This window comes from Limanda limanda, chromosome 12, assembly GCF_963576545.1.
Source record: "Limanda limanda chromosome 12, fLimLim1.1, whole genome shotgun sequence".
Taxonomy (NCBI): Eukaryota; Metazoa; Chordata; class Actinopteri; order Pleuronectiformes; family Pleuronectidae; genus Limanda; species Limanda limanda.
The window spans coordinates 20,613,708-20,634,583 of record NC_083647.1 but is presented as its reverse complement, the minus strand read 5'-3'; the positions used below and the strand labels follow the sequence as shown (position 1 = coordinate 20,634,583).

Sequence of the window (20,876 nt, the reverse complement as noted above, 5' to 3'; positions counted from 1 at the left end):
TGTGTGTGTGTGTGTGTGTGTGTGTGTGTGTGTGTGTGTGTGTGTGTGTGTGTGTGTGTGTGTGTGTGTTAGTGTGTCTGTGTGTCTCTGAGGGAGAAATGGGTTAAATTCCTGTGCTGTCTGAATCAAGGCCTATTAAAGGATGGTTCACTGAAAGAAGAAACACACAACCCCCCTCATCCAGGTCAGCAGAATCACAGCCACACACACACACAAACACACACACACAAACACACACGCACGCACACACTTGAATGAGGCTTCAGACCAGCAGTGCACGTCTATAAATACATGCATGTATATAATGGGATCTATAATCTGACACACACTGGATGGATGCTCGTCTCCCACACATCCGCCTCCTGCCGGCTGCTGCTGTTCAGGGGGGGGGGGGGGGGGCGCAGTCAGGTGCAGGGGGAACACACACACACACACCAGTTTGTTTTAAATAATAATAAATAAGAAAGAAAGAAAGAAAGGAAAATGTGTGAGAGTCGCATCTTCTCACCCTCAGAGCGGAGAGGTCGATCTCGTCCAGGCTCCTCGCCGGAGAGTCGCTCGCCATGATGGAGGAGGAGGAGGTGGAGGAGGTGGAGGAGGACGCGAGGAGCAGATCTCCCTTTGCCCCGATATCCTGAGACGGCCTCTGCTGTCACGACGGTGTGTGTCCTCTGCTGTCCCCCACCTCCTTCTCTCCTTCTCCTTCCTTCTCTGTCTCCTGCACAGGATAGAAATCAGCGTCCTCCTCCTCCACCTGTCTCCTTCTCTCCCTCTCTCCTTCTCCTTCAATGTCTCCTGCAGAGAGATGCCTCGGTGAGACAGAGGATAGAAATCAGCGTCCTCCTCCTCCTCCTCCTCCACCTCCTCCTCCTCTGTGGTGTGCAGGCTATAAGGGAAAGGAGCACGCCGGGTGCATCGGCTCCTCCAGCTTCTCCATGTCTGCGGGATGAGTAGCTGCAGAGAAAAGGTGCAGAGCAGTGGAGAGCAGACTGGGAGTGATGGTGGTGGTGGTGCTGCTGGTTCTTACAGCCGCTGCTGTGACAGCCGGTTAATACTGAGAGGGGAGGGAGGAGAGAGGAGGAGGAGGAGGAGGAGGAGGAGGGAGGAGAGCAGCAAACCACGCCTTTCACTGGGCGGAGTTTGCTGAGGCACCATGGGACTCCCGAAACTTCTTCACCTCAATCCTGTGATGACCCCTCGGGAAAAAGTGCAGAAGAATATCAGGGTCATGAGGGGAAATACAGTTAGATGTTTTTGAAGAATAAAATTTAAATATTAAGGAAATAAAAGTCAAAAATAGTCAAAACTAAATCGGAGGAAATCGTTTTTTTTTTTGCATTTGCATTTTCTTTTTTTTCCAATGAAATATACGAGAGTTCAGTAATAAAGTCATAGTTTGAAGGTTTTAAAAAAAGAATCCAGATCATGTTATATACACAGCAATAAGCAGAAAGGAGAAGCTTGAATTGAATTGAACTATTGTTGCTCTATTTTTCTCTTCATCTGTAAAGATATATATTTAGATATATATATTTTATTTTCTATTTTAAATGTTTGATATTCTATTTTATTGTTATTCTATGTTCTTCTTTTTTATTCTATTTTATACTATTTCTATTTTTATTTTATTTTTTTGGGTTGAATTTACTGAGCATTGCTTAAAGAGAGCCTGTGACCCAAGTATTTCATTGACAGTGACTGCTTCATGTTATCTCTGTGCATTTGACAATAAAAATCTTGAATCTTGAATCTGTGCTCGCTGGAGTTCCACTTCAAGATCCAACATGTTGTTCACCAAAGTCTCCTGAGAAACCCACAAAAAAAACTTTCAATAAGATACAGATGTTAGAATTCATATCCTCAACCCTCCTCTTCCCTCCTTCTTTTAATTATAATAACAAACACAATAATGAGGCGCTGATGTGCCAAATTGCTTTATTCTCACAAAGTTTCAACTTAGAGCTCTCTAAAAATGTCAGATCTCTTCCCTTCTAGTGGCCTAATACTCCTCCGTACAGAATGAAATCCAGAATAACTGGAAATATCTACATAAAAGTCAAACTTTTAAGCTTATGTAAAATGTCAGTGCATTAATGGCTGCCTGTATACCATGTCTTTGTGTAGATGAATTGGTGAAATTGTGTTGTGTCTGTGCATCTCAGCCACAGAGGTCTTTCTTCAGGGCAAACTAAAATGGTGATTAGTGTGGACAGGTGAACAGTCACATGACGAAATGGTCACATGATCAGTGTGGACAGGTGAACAGTCACATGATCGAAGGAAAGTCACATGACAGATCATGCAAAGATACACGTTATGTCGGCTGCCTGCTCCGTGTTGTTGGATGGGACATGGACCAGCCTAAGAAGAGAATAAACCACCTGAGAGTGTTATGAACTTTATTTAACCAGGAAGTCAAGCTTCTGGGTTGGTCAGGTAAAGCTCTCCTGTACACACACATCCAGGATTACGAGCTGTCATTCAAAATAAATTCCTGCTCAACATTAAATAGAACAACATGAACTTCCAACAAACTCATAAATCACAGTCCCCTGAACAAACCTGTTATTTTTAATCCATGATTTAGTCTCTGAGAAAAACTGTTGAAATGTTGAAAAACACAAACACTTTTTAGTTTGAAGGGTGAGGAAGTTTTTTTTTCTTTTTCTGACCTCGGTTCTTTCAAGCTCAAACTCCTCATTCACTAAAACATTGATTAAACCCTGAGATTTTTTTGGGATCCATCCAGAGCCACTTTTGACATATACCTGGTTTCACACCCCGAGGGCCTGAAGACAGCGCCACACCAATAACCCCAGAAGAGGAATCAATTGCCCTCAGGGTGAAAGTCACGTTTCAGACACATTTACACAAAGTGGCCGAGCCCGTCTGCTCTGGGATGTGAGCAGTTGGGGCTTGTCGGTCCCATTGGTGGAATGAATTGAATCCTGTGTGCAGCAGCCAAGATCCACCCCACAAATTCATTCTTTTGTATTATGTCAATAAAGTGAACCTGAGGATCGTCTTCCAGCGAAATGTATCTGATGCCAACATGTTACGTAGGAACTGGCACACGGGACAACAGCTTCACGCTTCTCTGGAACTGAGCAGTTGGCTCCAGGTGTTGAACGGCGTTTTACGATAACAAAAACACTCTGTTATATTGTTATTTCAGTTTGTGGAACAACATGCTACTCGTGTGTGACGGTGTTTATCTGGCAAAACTTTAGATTTAAACTAAACAAAAACTGTTAATCCTCCACAGAGGTTAAATGCCTCCACCAACCAGTAGAGTTTCCACATAGCTAGTGATTCAAAGTTGAAGAAATTCCCTCGAGGCACAAATTTTCACATTTCCTACGGGTTTTAATCCTGTCAAATATGATTCTTCTGGTCCATCCTGCAAATTGAATAGGCCAAAAACATGTTTCAGGTGAGACCACCGTGACCTTTGACCACCAATACTTCTCAGTTAACCAATGAGTCTAAGTGAACATGTGAGCAAAATTTGAAAGAAGCGTGGAAGCATATCAATCCATAAACTAGGCCTCAAGAATTCGAGAAAACATTCAATAAATAATAAGCTTTAACATTTAATTGCTCTTCAATACTGATGGCTTATGGTTAATTGTACTCTCTTGATTAGTACGAGAATTAAAAAAAAACTATATATCATTCCATTTTCTGATCATTTACCCTCTCATGTATTTTACAAATGTGCAATAAAGAAATGACGTGGAAAATGAAAATGAAACAGGGTTTTCGGCCGGAATAAAGACGAATTTCTTCCTTGTCTTAATCCTCTCAACTGTTTTCTCCTGAAGATGACTAGTTCCTTAAGTCTCACTGAGACTTGGGAAACGGGTTAATAAAATGATTGTTGTGTAACGAACATCTCTTAACCTGTTGGATGGTAAATTCACGGTTTGGTTTCTCTTCGTGTTCCTGTGAAATGCAAAATCTCCGATGTAAACGAACTCATTGTTGCAACTGACAAAGAAATAACAACATTTCAAAGATCAGTTTTATTTTTTTCGTTAGACACATGATTTACGAGTTAACATGTTGTAAATGGGCGGATAGAAATTTGTAACATCAACTGTACAAAAGAAGCGTTGAGGACAAACAGAGTGGAAGCGAGATCATACAAAGACTCGTCACGTGGTGGTTGTGAAAAAGAAAAAAAAAGGCTTAAATATAAATCCACGAACATCCATACGAGCGCACATTAAAACTATAAATGTTTAAAGAATGTTAAATGATTCATATTCCATGAATATGGCACTGACAAAGACAGCGAGGGCTAAACAATGCAGTTGTCAAAATCAATAAAAAGCAAAAATAATAGTCTTGTCTTTGCGGAGACAGAGAGCACAATGTTTCAGAACATTATCGCTCCAGTTAACATTTATCACTTTCCTGGTCCCATTAAAAAGAAATCTATATTTCATTAGAAGACTCCATACAATGCATTTATTTCTGATGTATTTATCACTTCACATGAATCCTCCCTTCCTGAGAGAACCAAGACGCTCAGCCAAAATATAACTTAACACGTTGAGTCCTCATTCTAGAAGCTCAGCCTCCACCCTGTCATAACCCCAGTGACGATCTGGATCCATACATACGCTGCACGTGTTTGTTAATGAGACAAAGGAGTGGTTATCGAATTAACTTCACATTCCAGGGGGTTGGTGATCAAATCAGGCGCTCTGACAGGTATTAAAAATTCAACAAATTAGTCACGACATTTGTATTTACAAGACAAACTCGATAACTTCAGAGAACAAATCGAGTGGAAACGTAAAAACTCTTCCATTACTGTACACACACACACACACACACACACACACACACACACACACACACACACACACACACACACACACACACACACACACACACACACACACACACACACACACACACACACACACACACACACACACACACACACACACACACACACACACACACACACACACACACACACACACACACACTGTATTCTTAAGAGGCTAGCACCATCTGTTGAGCAAAAAAGGAACTGCTGCTTTTCAAACTTGTGGGCAGATTGTCTCATCCAGCCTCTGATGTCGAGCACAAGCGTCTTCACAACAAATAGAGTTGAATAAGCTTTTGCAGCCAAATCGGCTCAACACCTCGATTCACTTGGATTCCAGCAGAATAGAGCTGTGTCTCTCACAAAACATCTTCCAGACAGAACGTTTAAAAATGCCTCCACTGGGGGTTTCTGTGATTGGTACATGCATTAGTCATCAAGATCGGTAAATCATGCACCACCGCTGAACGAGTAGAATTGTCTTGTGTGCACGTGCGAGCACACGTCACGTTATTAGAAATCCAAAGACACATTTGAGATAAAAAAAGAGATTTCAGCGACTCCTCTGTTCGCTCACGTGCGTCACATTGAGCACGAATGCACCTTACGAACATGTATCCAACATTACAAATTCATTCTTAAACCAAGAGTTGTGTGTTTATTAGCAGTGTTGTCCCAGATTTGACTCGTCCTCCACTCTGGTCCCTTCAAAACCCCATTTCTTTAAATCTCCACAATTTCAATGCGGCCACAATGCCTCCAGAACTGTCCACAAGTGCGAAGTCTTCATGTTCCTCATAAATTTTAGTGCTTACCCCTTCAAGCTCCTACCACTGTTTAGTGTTTCTCAGTAGCAACAGCTTTGAGATAGTTGTCGATGCCCAGCCGAGTCGTTAACCCGCCTCTCGTCTCCAGATCGGACACATCAGGAAATGATCCCTTACAAAAAATCCAGCTGATGATGACGATCACAGTCCAGAGACTCGAGATGAAAAACGTGTAAAGAGCAGGTGGCAATCTTTTCACGTCCTTTACGTCCAGATCTCCGTTGGGACCATGGCCTCCTTCGTCCCCACAGAGGGCATGAGGTTGTGCTCGGACAGGAAGTCCAGAGGAAACTGGACCAAGAAGCCGCGGATTTTGCGCAGCTCCTCATGAGCGCGGGCCGAGTCGGTCTGGGCCAGGCCCGGTTTGGACTGGAACTGCTCCAGCTCGGACATGTTCCTCACCAGGGACGAGGGGAGGCAGCGGAACACCTGCAGGAAAACACACATGTAAATACTGCAAACATGCTGCTGCTGAAGACCACTGCTTGGGTTTAGACTGAAATATCTCATCAAGTATTGGATCAACATATTTAGAAAAAGCATGTAAAGGTTAAAGAAATTACCCACACATGCACTTTAAACTTAATCTTCCTTCAGTCTGCGTTTTTGTAATGTGACATGTATGTTGTCGTTTTTTTAGATGCAATAGAACTTAGTCTTGTCCTTTATGTGTGTGGATGAATTTAAAGTTCAAGTAGTTTAAGTTAAGTATTTTAAATGGAATTGAACAGGAACATGTAAAATGAAACCTCGTTCTGTACAAAACTGTATTCCAAAGTTTATTGCAATTATTCAAATCAAATGGGTAAACATACATCTTCATATATACTCTCCGTCCATTTCCTACACCCTTAGTGGATATTCCCTTTTGATTTAATAAATCCAGACTCCTAACGTTCTCAGACTGCTCACACAGAGGACTGTGGATGTGGCTCACTATTGTTTCAGACACATTTGTGAAGCAGTGAACCTGCGTCCTGAGCCTGAGAACAACTGAGGTTGACAAAGTGCAGCTTGGATTGATGAGAGCAGAACTTCATCTGACAGCTCCAGCACCGAAACCCTCACGTCAGACTCACCTTCTCATAGATGGTGGCATTGCGGCCGGCTGTGGTCATCCACACGTCCTTGTAGAAGCGGTTGCTGATGGGGTCCGACAGGTCGATGCTGGTGTCTGTGTGACCTCCGAGGATGGTCCTGGTCGGAGAGAAGGAGAGAGAGGGAGAGACGGAGAGGGGGAGGAAAGAATGAACCATAAATAAAGTGTGGAAAAACTTAAAATATACAAAATACTGTATAATTAGGGTTGCAAAATTCCGGGAATATTCAAAGTTGGAAACTTTCCACGGGAATTAAAGGGAATATACGGGAATTAACGGGAATATACGGGAATTAACGGGAATATACGGGAATATACGGGAATTAACGGGAATTAACAGGAATAAACTGGAAATGTTGTGGGTAATTTATACTAACTGTATTTACCTTGTCATATACAGACATAAATATAAACATTTTGTTTTGTCATAGGCTGATTTGAGCCCTGAGGAAACTTTGGGCACTTGACTATATGCTTCTGCATCGTTGTGTCATTCTTAACATAGGTCTTTGCACAGTATTCGCAAATGTACACAGCCTTTCCTTCTACATTGGATGGGGTGAAATGTCTCCACACATGAGATAGTGCACGTGGCATTGTTCTGTAGAATAAGATGAGAAAAAAGATTGTAAAAAAACACTAATGCAATGCCAGAGATATAAATAGTTAGCCAAACAATTGGAGTCGTCTGTAAACATATTTTACAATTGATGGATAAATGAATGGAAATAGGCTAGATGAACAGATGAACAATCCTCAATCAGCATGCTAATATGTTTTCCCCAGTAATATCATGGAAACTTACCTGACTAGTCCTGCACACTACAGCAGGCCTCAATAGCCCTGCTGTAGAGTGAAGCATGCTGGGAGTTATCTGTGCATGTAGTGGAAGAATGCACAGTGGAGGGTTGAAATTCAACGTGCAGCGTGTGCTGCATTCCATACATCTTTAAAATAGAGTTTTGAATGATGTTTTTATTGCTCAGCGTTTAATTTGCGTATTTATTTATTTTTTCAAAATTCCCAAAATTCCAGAGGGTAAAGTTCCCATCGAAAGTTTACGGAAAGTTTCCGGAAATTTACCGGAAACTTTCCACCCCTTTGTAACCCTATGTATAATACATCTCAGGGTCAATTGTCTCTCTCTTTCATTGTCCATGTACCAAACAAAAATTAAAAATTCTGTTATACAAACTGTATTTATAGAATATATTCTTCCTTCTCTGTATTTACACTTACACTAATATATGTTATGTTTTCTCTTTTATACTAATAAATGACCTGTAAAGAAGATTTTGTATGTTTCACACTTTATCTTTTTGTTTATTTGGGTCTCGTTTTCATTTAAGTCACAGCTGGTGTCTGCAAAACCTCACGTGTAATTTTACACTTCATTTCTGTATTTTGTGTTTATGTTGTGTGAACTTAACTAAACAAAACAAAACAAAACAATATAAATGATTATATTAAACAAATCACCAGGTTCTTATAATGTGAAGAGTTTGTAAAGTGCTTTTCTGTATTAAACACACACACACACACACACCTGAAGCATTCCAGGCGTAGCTGGAGTGCGTATGGTCCGGCTTCATACTCCTGTCCATCCATCACAGACGCCACCTTCTCAGAGTCCTCGACAATCACCGCCACCTCACTGTCACGTTTACCCAACATGCTCCTGTCGTTGATGTTAGCAGAACCTGAGACAAACACAAATGTGTGAGTCTAAACATTCATCTGACTTGCTGTTGTTGTCATTTCTTTATCATGTTGTGGATAACAATCATTTTATGATTTTACTAAATAATGGAAACGAGAGGCTTCCAGATAATAAACAACACACACACGAATCAGATCTTCTGAATATCTGTGTAATATATATAAAAAAGCCTTTTGTTGACAATTCAATAAGAGTGAGCTGCACCTTATTAGCCAGCAGGTGGCGGAGCCGAGCTAACATAACACTCTACCACACGTATTAAAGTCGTTCTTCAGTCGCACACATGGCGTCAGAAAGAGAAAAAGAGACAGTTTGTGGCTCTGTCACATTTCGCTGGTGTCAATTGTGCGAGTGTTAAGTTCCCTGAAATAATCACTGGTGAAAACAGCGCAAGAAACAAAAAAACTAACCGATGATGACTGTGTTGTCGTCGGCGATGAGCATCTTGCTGTGGACGTAGATGAGTTCTGTGACCAGACGTCCCTCCAGCTCAGCGTGAGTCCGCAGCCCGGCGAAGGAGATGTAGTTCATCCACTGGTCGTCCACTGGGAGAGGAGGAAAATCAGGAGGACATTATTACACCTCTAAATATAAATCATCATGTGTGGAAAAGTGAACTTCATAATGAATTCCTGTACTCACTCTCCCTTTTCAGCTGCGATATGATGGAGTACTCTCCTCTGATCATCGTTCTGAGGAGACAAAGTTTATTAAACTCCCACTTCCACTTATTTGGTCTCATTTCCCTTCGCTCTTCCTCCCTCTATAAAGTGCACGTGGCTTCACCTGTAGTTGAAGTGCATGACAGCCTGGAGGGCGCTCCCCCCCCCGGTGGTGATGTCCCCCTCAAACCCGGGCAGCAGCGGCGTGACCACGTAGACCCGGTACTTCTTCCCCTCCCTGAGGATAAGACACACACGTTCAAGAGCTGTTGTGTGACGCAGCATCATCACAGGTAAACACACACAGGTTTAAACAGGGGGGGCGGGGGGGTAAGTACTTGTGCGCCCTGAGGATCCTCTCGATGATGGCGTCTCCGATCTTGTTGTACACCATTCTGTTGTCCGCGCAGCTGATGAAGAACTGGTTCTGAAAGGAGAAGAAAGGTTATGTCTACAAGCTCAGTAATGAATGAACAATGAAGTTGTTTCTATTCCACAGTGAAAAGAAACTCTGACACCAAAGTACTGGTATTATCTGCAGGAAGTTGTTTATACACCATCATCAGTGTTTTCAGTAGTGCTGCCAAATGAACTAGAGGGAAACAACTCTGTCCCACCGAACCGAAACAAATGATATACACTTAAACTTAAAAGCCTCTTAATGTCCTGTGGTCTCACATCCTGGCCTCAGCTGCTTTACCTCGATGTAGATGTAGTGTTTGCTCTTGGCGATGACCTGGACGTAAGCATTGTGGATGGACTCCTCGTGGTACTTTATTCCCGCCGACCAGTCTGCTGCTGAACGCAACACCTTTAGCACACAGACACAGGAGGATCAGAACATGCATAGTAAAACAGATGGAATTTTGCATCTATTGGAGACAGAGTGAGAACTAGATGAGGAGTGTGGTGAACAGGATCCCTGTGGCTGCTGCAGCTCCACGTATCCAGCCAAGGAGAGTTTCTGTGCCTTCAGCTTCGGGTGAAAAACCTGACAACTACTGACATGCATTTGAATTTACTCTAAATAGTGTTTCTTGGAAAGTCGTAGCTTCTATGTGTTAAGCCTCTGTCGGCAACAGGCAATATTTTGCAACTTCTGGTATAAACAATGGATAAAATAAGTTTTTAGAGAATCTTACATTCGCCGTTCATTGATTAAATTCCAACTAGTTTCCTTAATTTCACTAATCTCCAAACAAAACACTAACAGTCATACTTTTTGAAGGTTTTTAAGGTCCACACGACATTTTGTCTAATCTGTATCAACGGTTATCTCCGTATGAAAGCAGATGAAATAAAAAGCCGATGTGATTTGTCCAACTAGAATCAGAAACAGATTCTGTGGATTCACATGAAAAATCTGTCCATAGAGATAATATATATTATCTAGAAGGTTATAAATCATATATAATACGCTCAAAGACATTGAGTTTCTTCAGGTGTAGTTTTAAAGGAAAAGATAAGTTGCTCAAATCAAAAAAACGAAAACCTTTGATAAGTGACCCGGAGGAAAATAAAACTATCACTGTTTCCTGAAGCGAGAAACACGATGGCCTCATGACTGAAGGGATCTGCATTCCCTTCTTATTTTAGTCGAACATCTCACCCGAGGGTCAGCTCCTCTCGGCTAAGAAACCTTAAAAGTCAATGGTGAGAGCCAATCGTTGGGAGTTATGTAAGTTTTTGGCCCGTGGAGAGGCCTTCATCTCTCTCTCTCTCTTATCTCGCTCCAGCAGCGCCTGCAGACTGGGATGCAGCGGTTGGAGTGGGAAAGTGGGAGTTCATGGGAGCTCTCGTCTTTCTCTCTGTAATTTTCTACCAGTGGGTTTTCTCTGGGGTTCGGTCCACGGTCGGCTTTTAGGTCCCAGTTTGTCATTTTGTGTAATTTCAAAAAAGAACAAATCCGGCATGTTTCTTTTTATTGTGTGGGTGCAGGCGTGTACTTGGCGTGTCCGCTTACTTGTACTCTGGCATTGGTGCAGTCAGGGACTTGGTATCTGAGCTCGTTGGCACTGGTGTGCGACTTGGGAAGCAGAAACGGATAAGACAGAGAGCGATACTTTGGCTTCATGATCTGTAGGAGGGACGAGATGTTCAGCACACAGAAGGTAAATATAGAGGCGGTGGAAAAGAAGTGGAAAAGCAGGGAGGGAAGTTGGTGCCATGGAAAACAGGAGAGTGAGTCTCTTTTTTCCACCCATCAAGCCAAACATGTGCAGTGATGTAGCCAGTTCAGTGTTTCCCTTCAATTTCACATCGGTTTCCTCATGTTTCCTGTAATTACAACCCTGAAATTCCCATACTGTAAAAAAAACTTAAAATAACATTAAAAAGTCCAGCTTTAAATCCTGCTCTAGAACCTTGTGTTTGATTGTGTGTGTCTGTGTGTGTTCAAGTGCCTTAGTGAAGTTCCAGCGCTGGATGAAGTGTCTGGCCGCATCCCGGGCGGCTCGGCCATGAACCACCGAGGCGATGTCGTGCCAAGGCATTCTGGGTTGGGTGTATCTGTCGATGAAGTCTGCGCAGAGAGGAGGAGAGGGAAGGAAAATAAATGAGGTGGAAAGGGTGGAAATGTGAGAAGAGAAGGATAAAAAGATCAAATGTTTAATATGCTGCTTAGATCTACTCGAGATTTTCCAGATTTCCTCACATTTGTATGTAAGAGAAGAAAAAATCACAAGACTCAGACTTAGTACAGGAATGTGAAGAGAAAAGAATTTAAACCTGGCAAGAGTGAGAGCTTTTCAGAGTAAGACCTAAATAATGAAGTGTGTGTTTCTGTGTGTGCGTGCGTGTGTGTGTGTGTGAGTGTGGGTGTGTGTGTTTCTACGTGTGTGTGTGTGCGTGTGTGGGGGTGTGTGTGTGTGTGTGTGTGTGTGTATGGGTGTTTCAGACCATCAAAAGGTTTCTCCAGCTGGATCCAGTCCTTGTAGACGAAGTTGCAGTAGTCTTTTCCGTGCCAGAAGCGAGTGTTGCCTTGTAGTTCTCCAACACCGGTCTTCAGGCTTTGCACTGAACCACTCCCTACACACACACACACGCACACACACACACACACACACACACACACACACACACACACACACACACACACACACACACACACACACACACACACACACACACACACACACACACACACACACACACACACACACACACACACACACACACACACACACACACACAGAGACACACACACACACACACACACAGAATGAAAACATTGTGGTAAAAGAGCTGCAGTCCGAGTATATAATGCTTTTATTCTGAGGATCTTTACAATGTTCCTCTGATTCATCCGTTCTCACCCACACCAACACAACCACATGGCAGCGGAGGTAGTAGAGGCTGTTTTTGCCAAAACATGAGCAGCTTAAAGTTTTCTTGCATTGCTCACTCACTCTCTCACTCTCCGCTTCTTCCACATTCTTTTCTCTTTCACACTCTTTTCTCTTTCATGTGAACGTACCCGCACTGTCCACACTGCTCACGCTGTCGGCGTGCTGCAGGGTGTGTTTTTGCAGGTGCTTGTACAGACTGAAGCGAGCCCGCCTGTTGCGACCAATCCCCTTCAGCTTGGGCAATTCCACCTGGTCGCCGGGCGGCGTCCCTTGACCGTTTCGCTCCGGGACGCCGTCGACAGAGGACACGCCCTTACTGGAGGAAGTGTTGGCGGCTCCAGCCTGAGGTCATGGAGAAAAGTTATAGATTACATAGTGCAGGTTAATGAGTTAATGAGGACGGGTTAAAGTCACAATCAAAGATGTATTCCCTCGGGAGTAAATCCAACTTGCTGTAGCAAAAGTTTGGATTGTAAATCTTTTGTTGGATTAAGGCTTAATGATTAAAGATCAGTGGTGTAGAATGACACAGATTTAACCATTTCCATATTCAAATATTTTGTGTGGAGGTAACTTTATTGTCTAAAGATCCACAGAGTGAACAGGCAGTTTTCTTCCTTGTTGTGTGTATTTGTGTGTCTGACCTGCTCCAGAGCCACAGAACGCGTCACGCTGCCGACGTCCGTCAGCCGGTGCTCCCTGTCGTCCCAGCGGCCGTACGCCAGGTCGATCCCGCCCACGAAGGCCACCGATTGGTCAATGACAATGATCTTCTCGTGATGCGCCCACAGGTAGACGGAGGAGGAGACGTGGTCGGGATGACGCATCACCTGGACACAGCACACGTGGATTTACATATTAAGACAAAATAAACTCATGCACACGACACAAAAGAACCTTCAGCCACACACACCTTGATGTTGGGGTGCAGGTGCAGGAGCGTCCTCTTGCTGTAGCCTGAGTTGATGCCTAGAGCGACCTCCACCTCCTTGTACAACATCACAAAGATGCGCACTCCCTGTTGCTGTTGGCAGGAAATTCATACATTATAATTTATTAACACTCATATACTAGCGGAAGTAATACGATTTATTAAAGTAAAAGTATCAATACCCCTCTGTAGAAACAATCCCTTAACGTAATTAAGTAAATTTAGAGATACTAGCAACAAAATAAGGGAGTATGGCACAATTGCCACCATTAGTCATCCATTACAATAACACTTTTCAGACATGCGAGTAGAATTTGAAAGTTGCAGGTGGTTTTGATCTAATTTTAATCGATCTAATGCCAACTAATTTATATATGTTTGGCAGTAAATCCTTAATAATCTAAGTAGTCATCAATGTAGTGGAAGGATTAAGTATCTCAACAAGTACCAGTACATCAACACTGTGTAGTAACAGTACACAAATGTCCAGCAGTGGTGGGATGTAACAAAGTACATTTACATTGATGTAGTACTTAAGCACATTTTCCATGTATCTGTCATTTACTTAAATAGATATATTTTAGGTACTTTTCAGTTTTACTCTACTACATACATCAGAAAAAATCTGTAATTTCTAATCCACTACGATTTTACATTTCGTTGTGTTACAGGTCTACATTGTTTTTTCATATGAAAAAAAAGTATCAACAACGAGAGGGGAATTGGTCCATTGATCCAATCAGAGCAGGCAGGTAAGATTAGACTCCACCTCCTGCAGCAGCAGCATCACCGGGGACAAAACATTAAAACTGGATTCTGAAGAAGTCACAGCTGAGAGTCAGCTATAATAATGGTTGCATTAGGGAATAGACTTATAATACTCAAAGTATATTTAAAAGCAAGTACTGACTTACTTTTACTTAAGTAGAAAAGCTAACATGGTATTTTTACTTTTACGGGAGTGCATTTTTGTCCCTTTACTTGCACCACTGATGTTCAGTAAGGAACTCTTAACCTAAAGCACATGAAAGTAATGGAGGAGTCCGGAGAAGTCTTGAGACCACACAAGGAGGAAACCCCCCCTCCACAGCGTTGGCAGGTGAAATCTGGGACCACTCACTGCTTTGCGTTTGAGGATACAGTCCAGTCTCCACCTGTTGCCCTCCACCACAGGTCTCTTCAGGAAGATCTCTGGACTCAGCCTGAGCAGAGAGAGCGACGGACACAAGGAGAGAAGGAGGTGAACGAACTGAGAGAAATGACTCATCACTTCAAACACAGTAAAAAACATTTATGGCTACCATCAAGTTTTCAACGCTTTCCGTGTAACTGACGTGACATAATGATATGTCATTACATTGGCATCCTGAGCCCACATGTCTGCAGTGCCATTGGCTCACATTACACAAGCTGACACCTCATTGGTTAAGACCTTGAGCCCGGCGATTACTGCTTTGGAACTGAGGGATTTCAGCCACGCCAAACATTTGAAATTACAATGATGACCATGTCCGTGTCAGTGGAGCCAAGTACAGGGTTTATTTCCAATTTGAAAACTAAAATACAAGACAGTTAGAATATGTTTTACATCAAATTTACTATGTGAAGGAGTTGATATTACATTAGATTTACATGTTGTGTGTTATATCAATATTTCGTTTGACGGTTTCCATCAATTTCGCAAGATTTAACACGAGAACATCAGGATTTTTCATTGTTTTTCATCTCAACACTTCAGGTCATGTGAGAGGTCAGATATTAATTTCTCAGAAGGCGAACATGACTCCTAGACGTTACACAACGGGCAGATCAGCGGAGACAGAGCGAGACAAAGGAGATGTGGTGCGAGCGTAAACAGATACGGAGGCTGTGTCTTTCTGTCACTGTGTTTCTATTCTCAGTGTGTGTGTGTGTGTGTGTGTGTGTGTGTGTGTGTGTGTGTGTGCGTGTGTGTGTGAGGCTGTAATTAGAGCCGGGACCATCATAGAGCCTTGCAGAGAGCCAGGACTTGTGGGTAATACATAATGTAATGTCCAACAGCGTGTGCTACACTACACTGGGCGTCAGTGTGGATTCATCAGCTTGTTCGTTGGAGTAAAGTCTGACGATAAGCCAATATAACTGTTTTACTTCATGTTTATCTGTTGCAGGAAACTATTCTTACAGCCTTATCTGTATATATATTTTTTTTAAAGTAAAATAAACATGTGCAAAGTACATATACACGTGTGTGAAGAGCAGATATTTTTAGATTAGGTATTGACAGCAGAGAGATTGGAAACAGGAGAAAATAGAAAAGTGGACAACGTGATTACATGGTAAACGGTGAATTCACTGCATTTATATAGTGCTTTTAAAGACCACTCAAAGCACTTTACACTACAAGTGACACTCACTCATTCCCACCTGCATACAGAGCTGCTATATATAGTGTCATCATCATACATCTCCCTCTCACACTTCTGAGACAGACATCAGCCGGAAGCGCCTTGGACCACTGGGGCAGTGATACACGTCTGCTTTATCAAACATATGATCCATGTTCCTATGTTTGTACTCTGCAGTTCCCCAGTCGGGCCTGATATGCTTGCCTGATATCTCTGACTCAAAGGTATCCCAGTGTAGATGTTTGACATGTCTTGGTCTATGAAGCAGTTTATTTTAAGGCCCCTGTTCTGTTTGTTTGTCTCGAACATGCACACGGACACACATGCACGCACACAGGGGGGACGTTAGAAGCGATCTAGCCAGTTGTTTCTTATTATTCCAACTACAAGTGCAGCTAGTTCACATAGATCACCCTCACAAAGATCAGTCCCCTAAACAGGCCAGAATCCTGGAGAGAATGCGGAGAGGTCTTTGCTGATCATGCATATATTTTTTGGTCTTGCCCCTCCATCCAGTCTTTCTGGAGAGAAGTGGCAAAAAGTGTTTCAAAGGTCCTATGCTTTAATATGAATGTATAGTTCACAACTCTCTATCTTGGGAATATGCCAGATGGGTTGAGTAAAGCTGATATATACCTACTTAGGGTCTTGCTGGCTGCAAGTAAAAAGGCCATCACAAAATGTTGGCTCCAGAAAACGCTCCCACTACAGACTCTTTTGTTAATATTGTAAAACAACTACATCGCATCCTCCCACCAAGTTATGTTGTACTCTGTCAAGTATTTTATGCCGTAATCCTACAAACTAACAGACAAACGGACAAAATGAAAACATAACCTCTGTGGTGGAGGTAAAAATAAAACTGTCTTTGTGTGTGATTTTTGAGAATATATTCTACTCAAAACATAACCTTTTTTGCTTAAACAAGCAGCATATGGCAACTAAGGTTTTCTGGTATCACAAAAGTGGCTCATTTTTAAGCAAGGTAGATCCCCATGGCAACCGATGCTGCACAGATAACCTACGCTCAGAGAATCAAATCAAAACAAGTCAACGTCCGGGCGTCTTAAAGAGAGTTTGAACTTCATGTCACATTCTTTCCTCCTTGAAAGAAGTCGGCGCCACACTGAGACGTCTTTTTCTCTTTTTCTCTCTCGTGTGTGTTCTCACGCCTCAGTGCCGACAGCAAACACACGTGACGCTCCACACGAAAACCCTCAACACCATGCATGTGCACACACAACACAGGACACACACTGAAACTCACCACCAGTCAGTGATAAAGATCTCCTCCTGAGCCTCCTCCATAGCGTTGGCCACGTCCTCCATGTACGTCTTCCCATTCACGTACCTGCAATGACATATAACAATGAAATTAGTCACTTGGGAAAAAGATAAACACATATAGGGGGTTTAGTTGCTATATTTATTCCAGAGCCTGGTCTTTGAGTTTGAGAGCAGGACACAAACCCTGCGCTTGCACTCTAACAGCCTCTGCTTGTGCTCAAACTCTGATATCTTGATATTTTATGGCTTAACAGATTTTCCGTGAAACCGGCTTAGTTTTTTATCTTCTTCTTGGACTTTTTTTTCCCAATAAGAAAGCCAGGTGTAGGGTTGACCTATTGAAATTGTCCTGCCCTTGTTGTGGTTGTGTGACCTTTACTTCTTTGAGAGGGGGCTCTCTGAGTGTGAGAACAGTTTGAGCACATGCCGGACAAATCAAAGTACAAGCAGGGCCAATTTGAGTGTGAGCGCAGGGTTTTTGAGTGAAAGAACATCTGAACTTGTAAATCAATGAGTCCTGCTCTCAAACTGAAATAAAAAAATGTACAGTGTTTTACTACAATATACAGTTAACTACTTCTGCTATTTCAGAGCTCACTTTCTGTTCGTAGATTACCTCAGAAAATACCACAAAACCACAGAACGGGTAACGAAAGGAAACGTTTCTGCTCAGGTTTGCTGAATTTCTCAACTTTTTAACACGCTCACAGGCTTCATGCAGGTCACGTCCACTAACAGCGTCATCGTGACATAACTCTTGTTTACACACAGCTGGCTTTTTCCATCAGCTCGCAGGTTTGCATCGCGCTCTGTCCTGGGTGCAAAGACGGCATAATGACATTCTCACACAGATGACTCAATATCGCAGAATCTGCCAGCTGAGGGGGAGAGAAACGTAAAAAAAAGACCTGAAACCTGGCAAAACAGGCAACAGAGAGTCGACTGCTCAGAGCTCTATGGTACATTTCCATAGTTACCAGGGAACGAGTAACACAGGGGTTAAAAATAAGACGTGTTGAAAATCTGTATTTTTGTACTTTTTATGTTTCTCCCCCCAGTGTGCTGGTTTCTTGTAGGATTGCGTGATTACGTGTTTTCTGATCACGAACCAGCTCCACCAGTCGTGAGGCGGTGGTTACCATTTGGCAGGGATGTTCTCCTCTTCCTGGGCAAAGGATCCGAAGCGGTGATCCCGGAGGAAAGCCTTCCCGTGATTCCTCACGAAGCTCTCGATGCTCTGACCCCACCAGCGGGCGAGTCTGTAGCTGGCACACTTGAACACCAGCGTCCTGCAGGGAGGGTGTGGACAGGGACATACGCAGTGAAATAAACATAGACATACCAGTGCTCTCTCACACAAACACACACACACACACACTGCTAGGCATGAAAACAATCACTTTATTCTGATCTGATGTTTCTCAAAGCAGGAATAGGCGTTTTTCTTTTTCAAAAAATGGGAAATAGTAGCTTCTGAATTTATACTCAGGAGAATATGTGGTGATCAGGAGGAAGGAGTTTCTCCCTGGACCTGTTTCTAGGCTCATATCAAAACAAAAGATAAATGATCATGAGTTTAATCTATGAATAAGTGATCCTCTCGTGATGTGAGAGGATATATGTTTTCTCTCTGTTGTTGTTGTTCTTTCTGGACGCATTCATTTATTTATTAGCTGTGCCGACTGCTCCTGTTCCTGAAAACAATAATACATGTAGCAACTCCGTCAGAAAAGAATTCAAAGTTAAATTAAAAACATAGATAAATAAATAACCCTCTGATTAAGAGTGGTAAAAATGAAACGAGTTAACCCCTTAACATCTGATGTTAACAACAGCGTTAAAAGCAATGTAGCTGTAACTTAAAAAAACTTTTTCCTGGAGCATCGTTTGAAATGTTTGCTCGTCACTTAATGAAATGTATCTGGTTTTGGTGCCGGTGCTTAAAATGCCAGCGTAAGAAAAATCCAACAAGGAGAAGCTCAAGCATGTTCTTTACTAGAAGGTCAGAATCAAGAAACCTGAAGAAGAAGCAGCCTCAGTTTATTTTCTCCATCTCTATTAAAAAAAGGATCTTTGGCCACAAGTAAACCACACAAATAACAACTGGTTTATGGCTGTTGTTGGAGGTTGTAGGAAAGTAATTCTAGATTTTCCTTTTAACATTTATGTTTATGTAGCATAAGCCGCACAATCCACACAAACACACACACACACACACACACACACACACACACAAAAAGACATATGACCTGGAGAGACTGTCAACCCGGACTCCATGTTTGGTCTCTGTGTCTTTGGAGTCCATCTTGATGCTGAACTCTTTATCCAGAAGCAGCACGAAGGAGATGGCCCCAGAGTCTGGCTTCATGTACAGCAAACACGAGTCCTTCACCACCAGCCAGCTGCACAACACACACAAAGACACACACAGTTGTCGTTAGTATCATGACGATTGTATGCATCAGGATTTCCGATTTCGTTTTCTCCGGATCTCGCACTGTTTCTTACTTTTCTTGTTTAAAGGAACAGTGTAGGAAGGAAACTATCAAGGGGATGTAGGTGGATGGGCCGAGCGTTTCAAACATGTGGGATCTCTGTGTGTGTATGTGTGTGTGTGTGTGTGTGTGTGTGTGTGTGTTGTCTTTAGAAAATAACAAGTAAAAACAACTGCTCACATAATAATTTGGCTGTGATAAAGAGAAAGAGAGAGAAACAGATGAAGAGAGACGAGCGTGTGCACATACACATGAGTTGAATGTGCTCGTGAGCAAACAACACACATGAATACAAAGTCACATGACGGCCAAAAATCCCTTATTACAACATTAATTTTAGAATATTTATAATATGTTTGATGTACAATGAATGGTCGCTGTGTTGTTACACCTACACGATGACAGTTTCTTGCCAGAAATCTGAGCCCGGAATGATTTATTTATTTTGTGCACAACATCCATCACACCTACATATTTGACAAGTGCGGTGGTTAAAATAACACAATTCTTTGTATTAGAAAAATTGTGATTCAGAGCCACAGAACTTCCATTGTCGTCTATTTACATGATTACATGTAAAAAAAAAATAATTAAAAAAAAAAGAGGCTGCACAAAAAGCTAAAATTAAAGCCTCAATAAAAACTCAAAAGCTCTGTATGCAAATTAATACGTATGTTGGTAGATTTGACCCAGTGTGAGTTTACAGATGTGGCCAATGTCACTGCTTGTGTGTGTCTGTGTGCCGGTATGAGAGAGAGAGAGAGAGAGAGAGAGAGAGAGAGAGAGAGAGAGAGAGAGAGAGAGAGAGAGAGAGAGAGAGAGAGAGAGTCAGGAGGCGCTGGATGAATCTGGTGCAGCTGCAGTGAAGACAGATTTCACCATTCATAATGTCGTGGTCAAAACAATTCAGCGTATGGGCAGAGTTAGGAGTAAAAATAAATTCAGTTAATATATAAACTGTGGCGGGTCGGAGGACGTCAGCTGAGTAAACAGTCAACCTTAGAATGTGGTCTGCTGTGATCGGATCGCATCAGATCTGAGTGCGTTCACATCTGTACTTAGACAAGGACAAATATAGATAAAGAGAAGGAAGTAACCACCGACCGTTTGGACCAGCGGTAGCAGGCTTGGCTGTGACCACAGCAATTCATGCCAGGGATACGATGTCCGCCTGAGCGCTTATAGATCATCCCTTCCCTGGAGGAGATGGAACAGAAAATGGTCAAATATCTGAATTAACACATTTAAAGAAAGTATCTCAGGAGGCTGACGTGAGAT

At 42.4% G+C, this 20,876-nt stretch overlaps 2 protein-coding genes across 2 annotated transcripts in view; both read right to left on the bottom strand.

Annotated features, from left to right (window-relative positions):
* LOC133015607 (TRAF2 and NCK-interacting protein kinase-like) overlaps positions 1-565 on the bottom strand; it is a 57,865-nt gene extending 57,300 nt beyond the window's left edge. The window contains exon 1 of the mRNA XM_061082850.1: positions 509-565. Within this exon, the coding sequence (XP_060938833.1) occupies positions 509-565 (57 nt within the window). The remainder of the gene's footprint in view (positions 1-508) is intronic.
* A 4,410-nt stretch (positions 566-4,975) lies between these two features.
* pld1a (phospholipase D1a) overlaps positions 4,976-20,876 on the bottom strand; it is a 30,225-nt gene continuing 14,324 nt past the window's right edge. The window contains exons 8-26 of the mRNA XM_061082462.1: positions 20,703-20,795; positions 19,353-19,505; positions 18,243-18,392; positions 17,084-17,167; positions 14,550-14,631; positions 13,412-13,522; positions 13,143-13,328; positions 12,627-12,840; positions 12,050-12,178; positions 11,554-11,672; positions 11,115-11,228; positions 9,852-9,962; positions 9,490-9,578; positions 9,276-9,389; positions 9,132-9,181; positions 8,900-9,034; positions 8,316-8,469; positions 6,750-6,867; positions 4,976-6,099 (exon numbers count right to left, since the gene is read on the bottom strand). Coding sequence (XP_060938445.1) covers positions 5,875-6,099; positions 6,750-6,867; positions 8,316-8,469; positions 8,900-9,034; positions 9,132-9,181; positions 9,276-9,389; positions 9,490-9,578; positions 9,852-9,962; positions 11,115-11,228; positions 11,554-11,672; positions 12,050-12,178; positions 12,627-12,840; positions 13,143-13,328; positions 13,412-13,522; positions 14,550-14,631; positions 17,084-17,167; positions 18,243-18,392; positions 19,353-19,505; positions 20,703-20,795 — 2,431 coding nt within the window. The 3' untranslated portion in view covers positions 4,976-5,874. The remainder of the gene's footprint in view (positions 6,100-6,749; positions 6,868-8,315; positions 8,470-8,899; positions 9,035-9,131; positions 9,182-9,275; positions 9,390-9,489; positions 9,579-9,851; positions 9,963-11,114; positions 11,229-11,553; positions 11,673-12,049; positions 12,179-12,626; positions 12,841-13,142; positions 13,329-13,411; positions 13,523-14,549; positions 14,632-17,083; positions 17,168-18,242; positions 18,393-19,352; positions 19,506-20,702; positions 20,796-20,876) is intronic.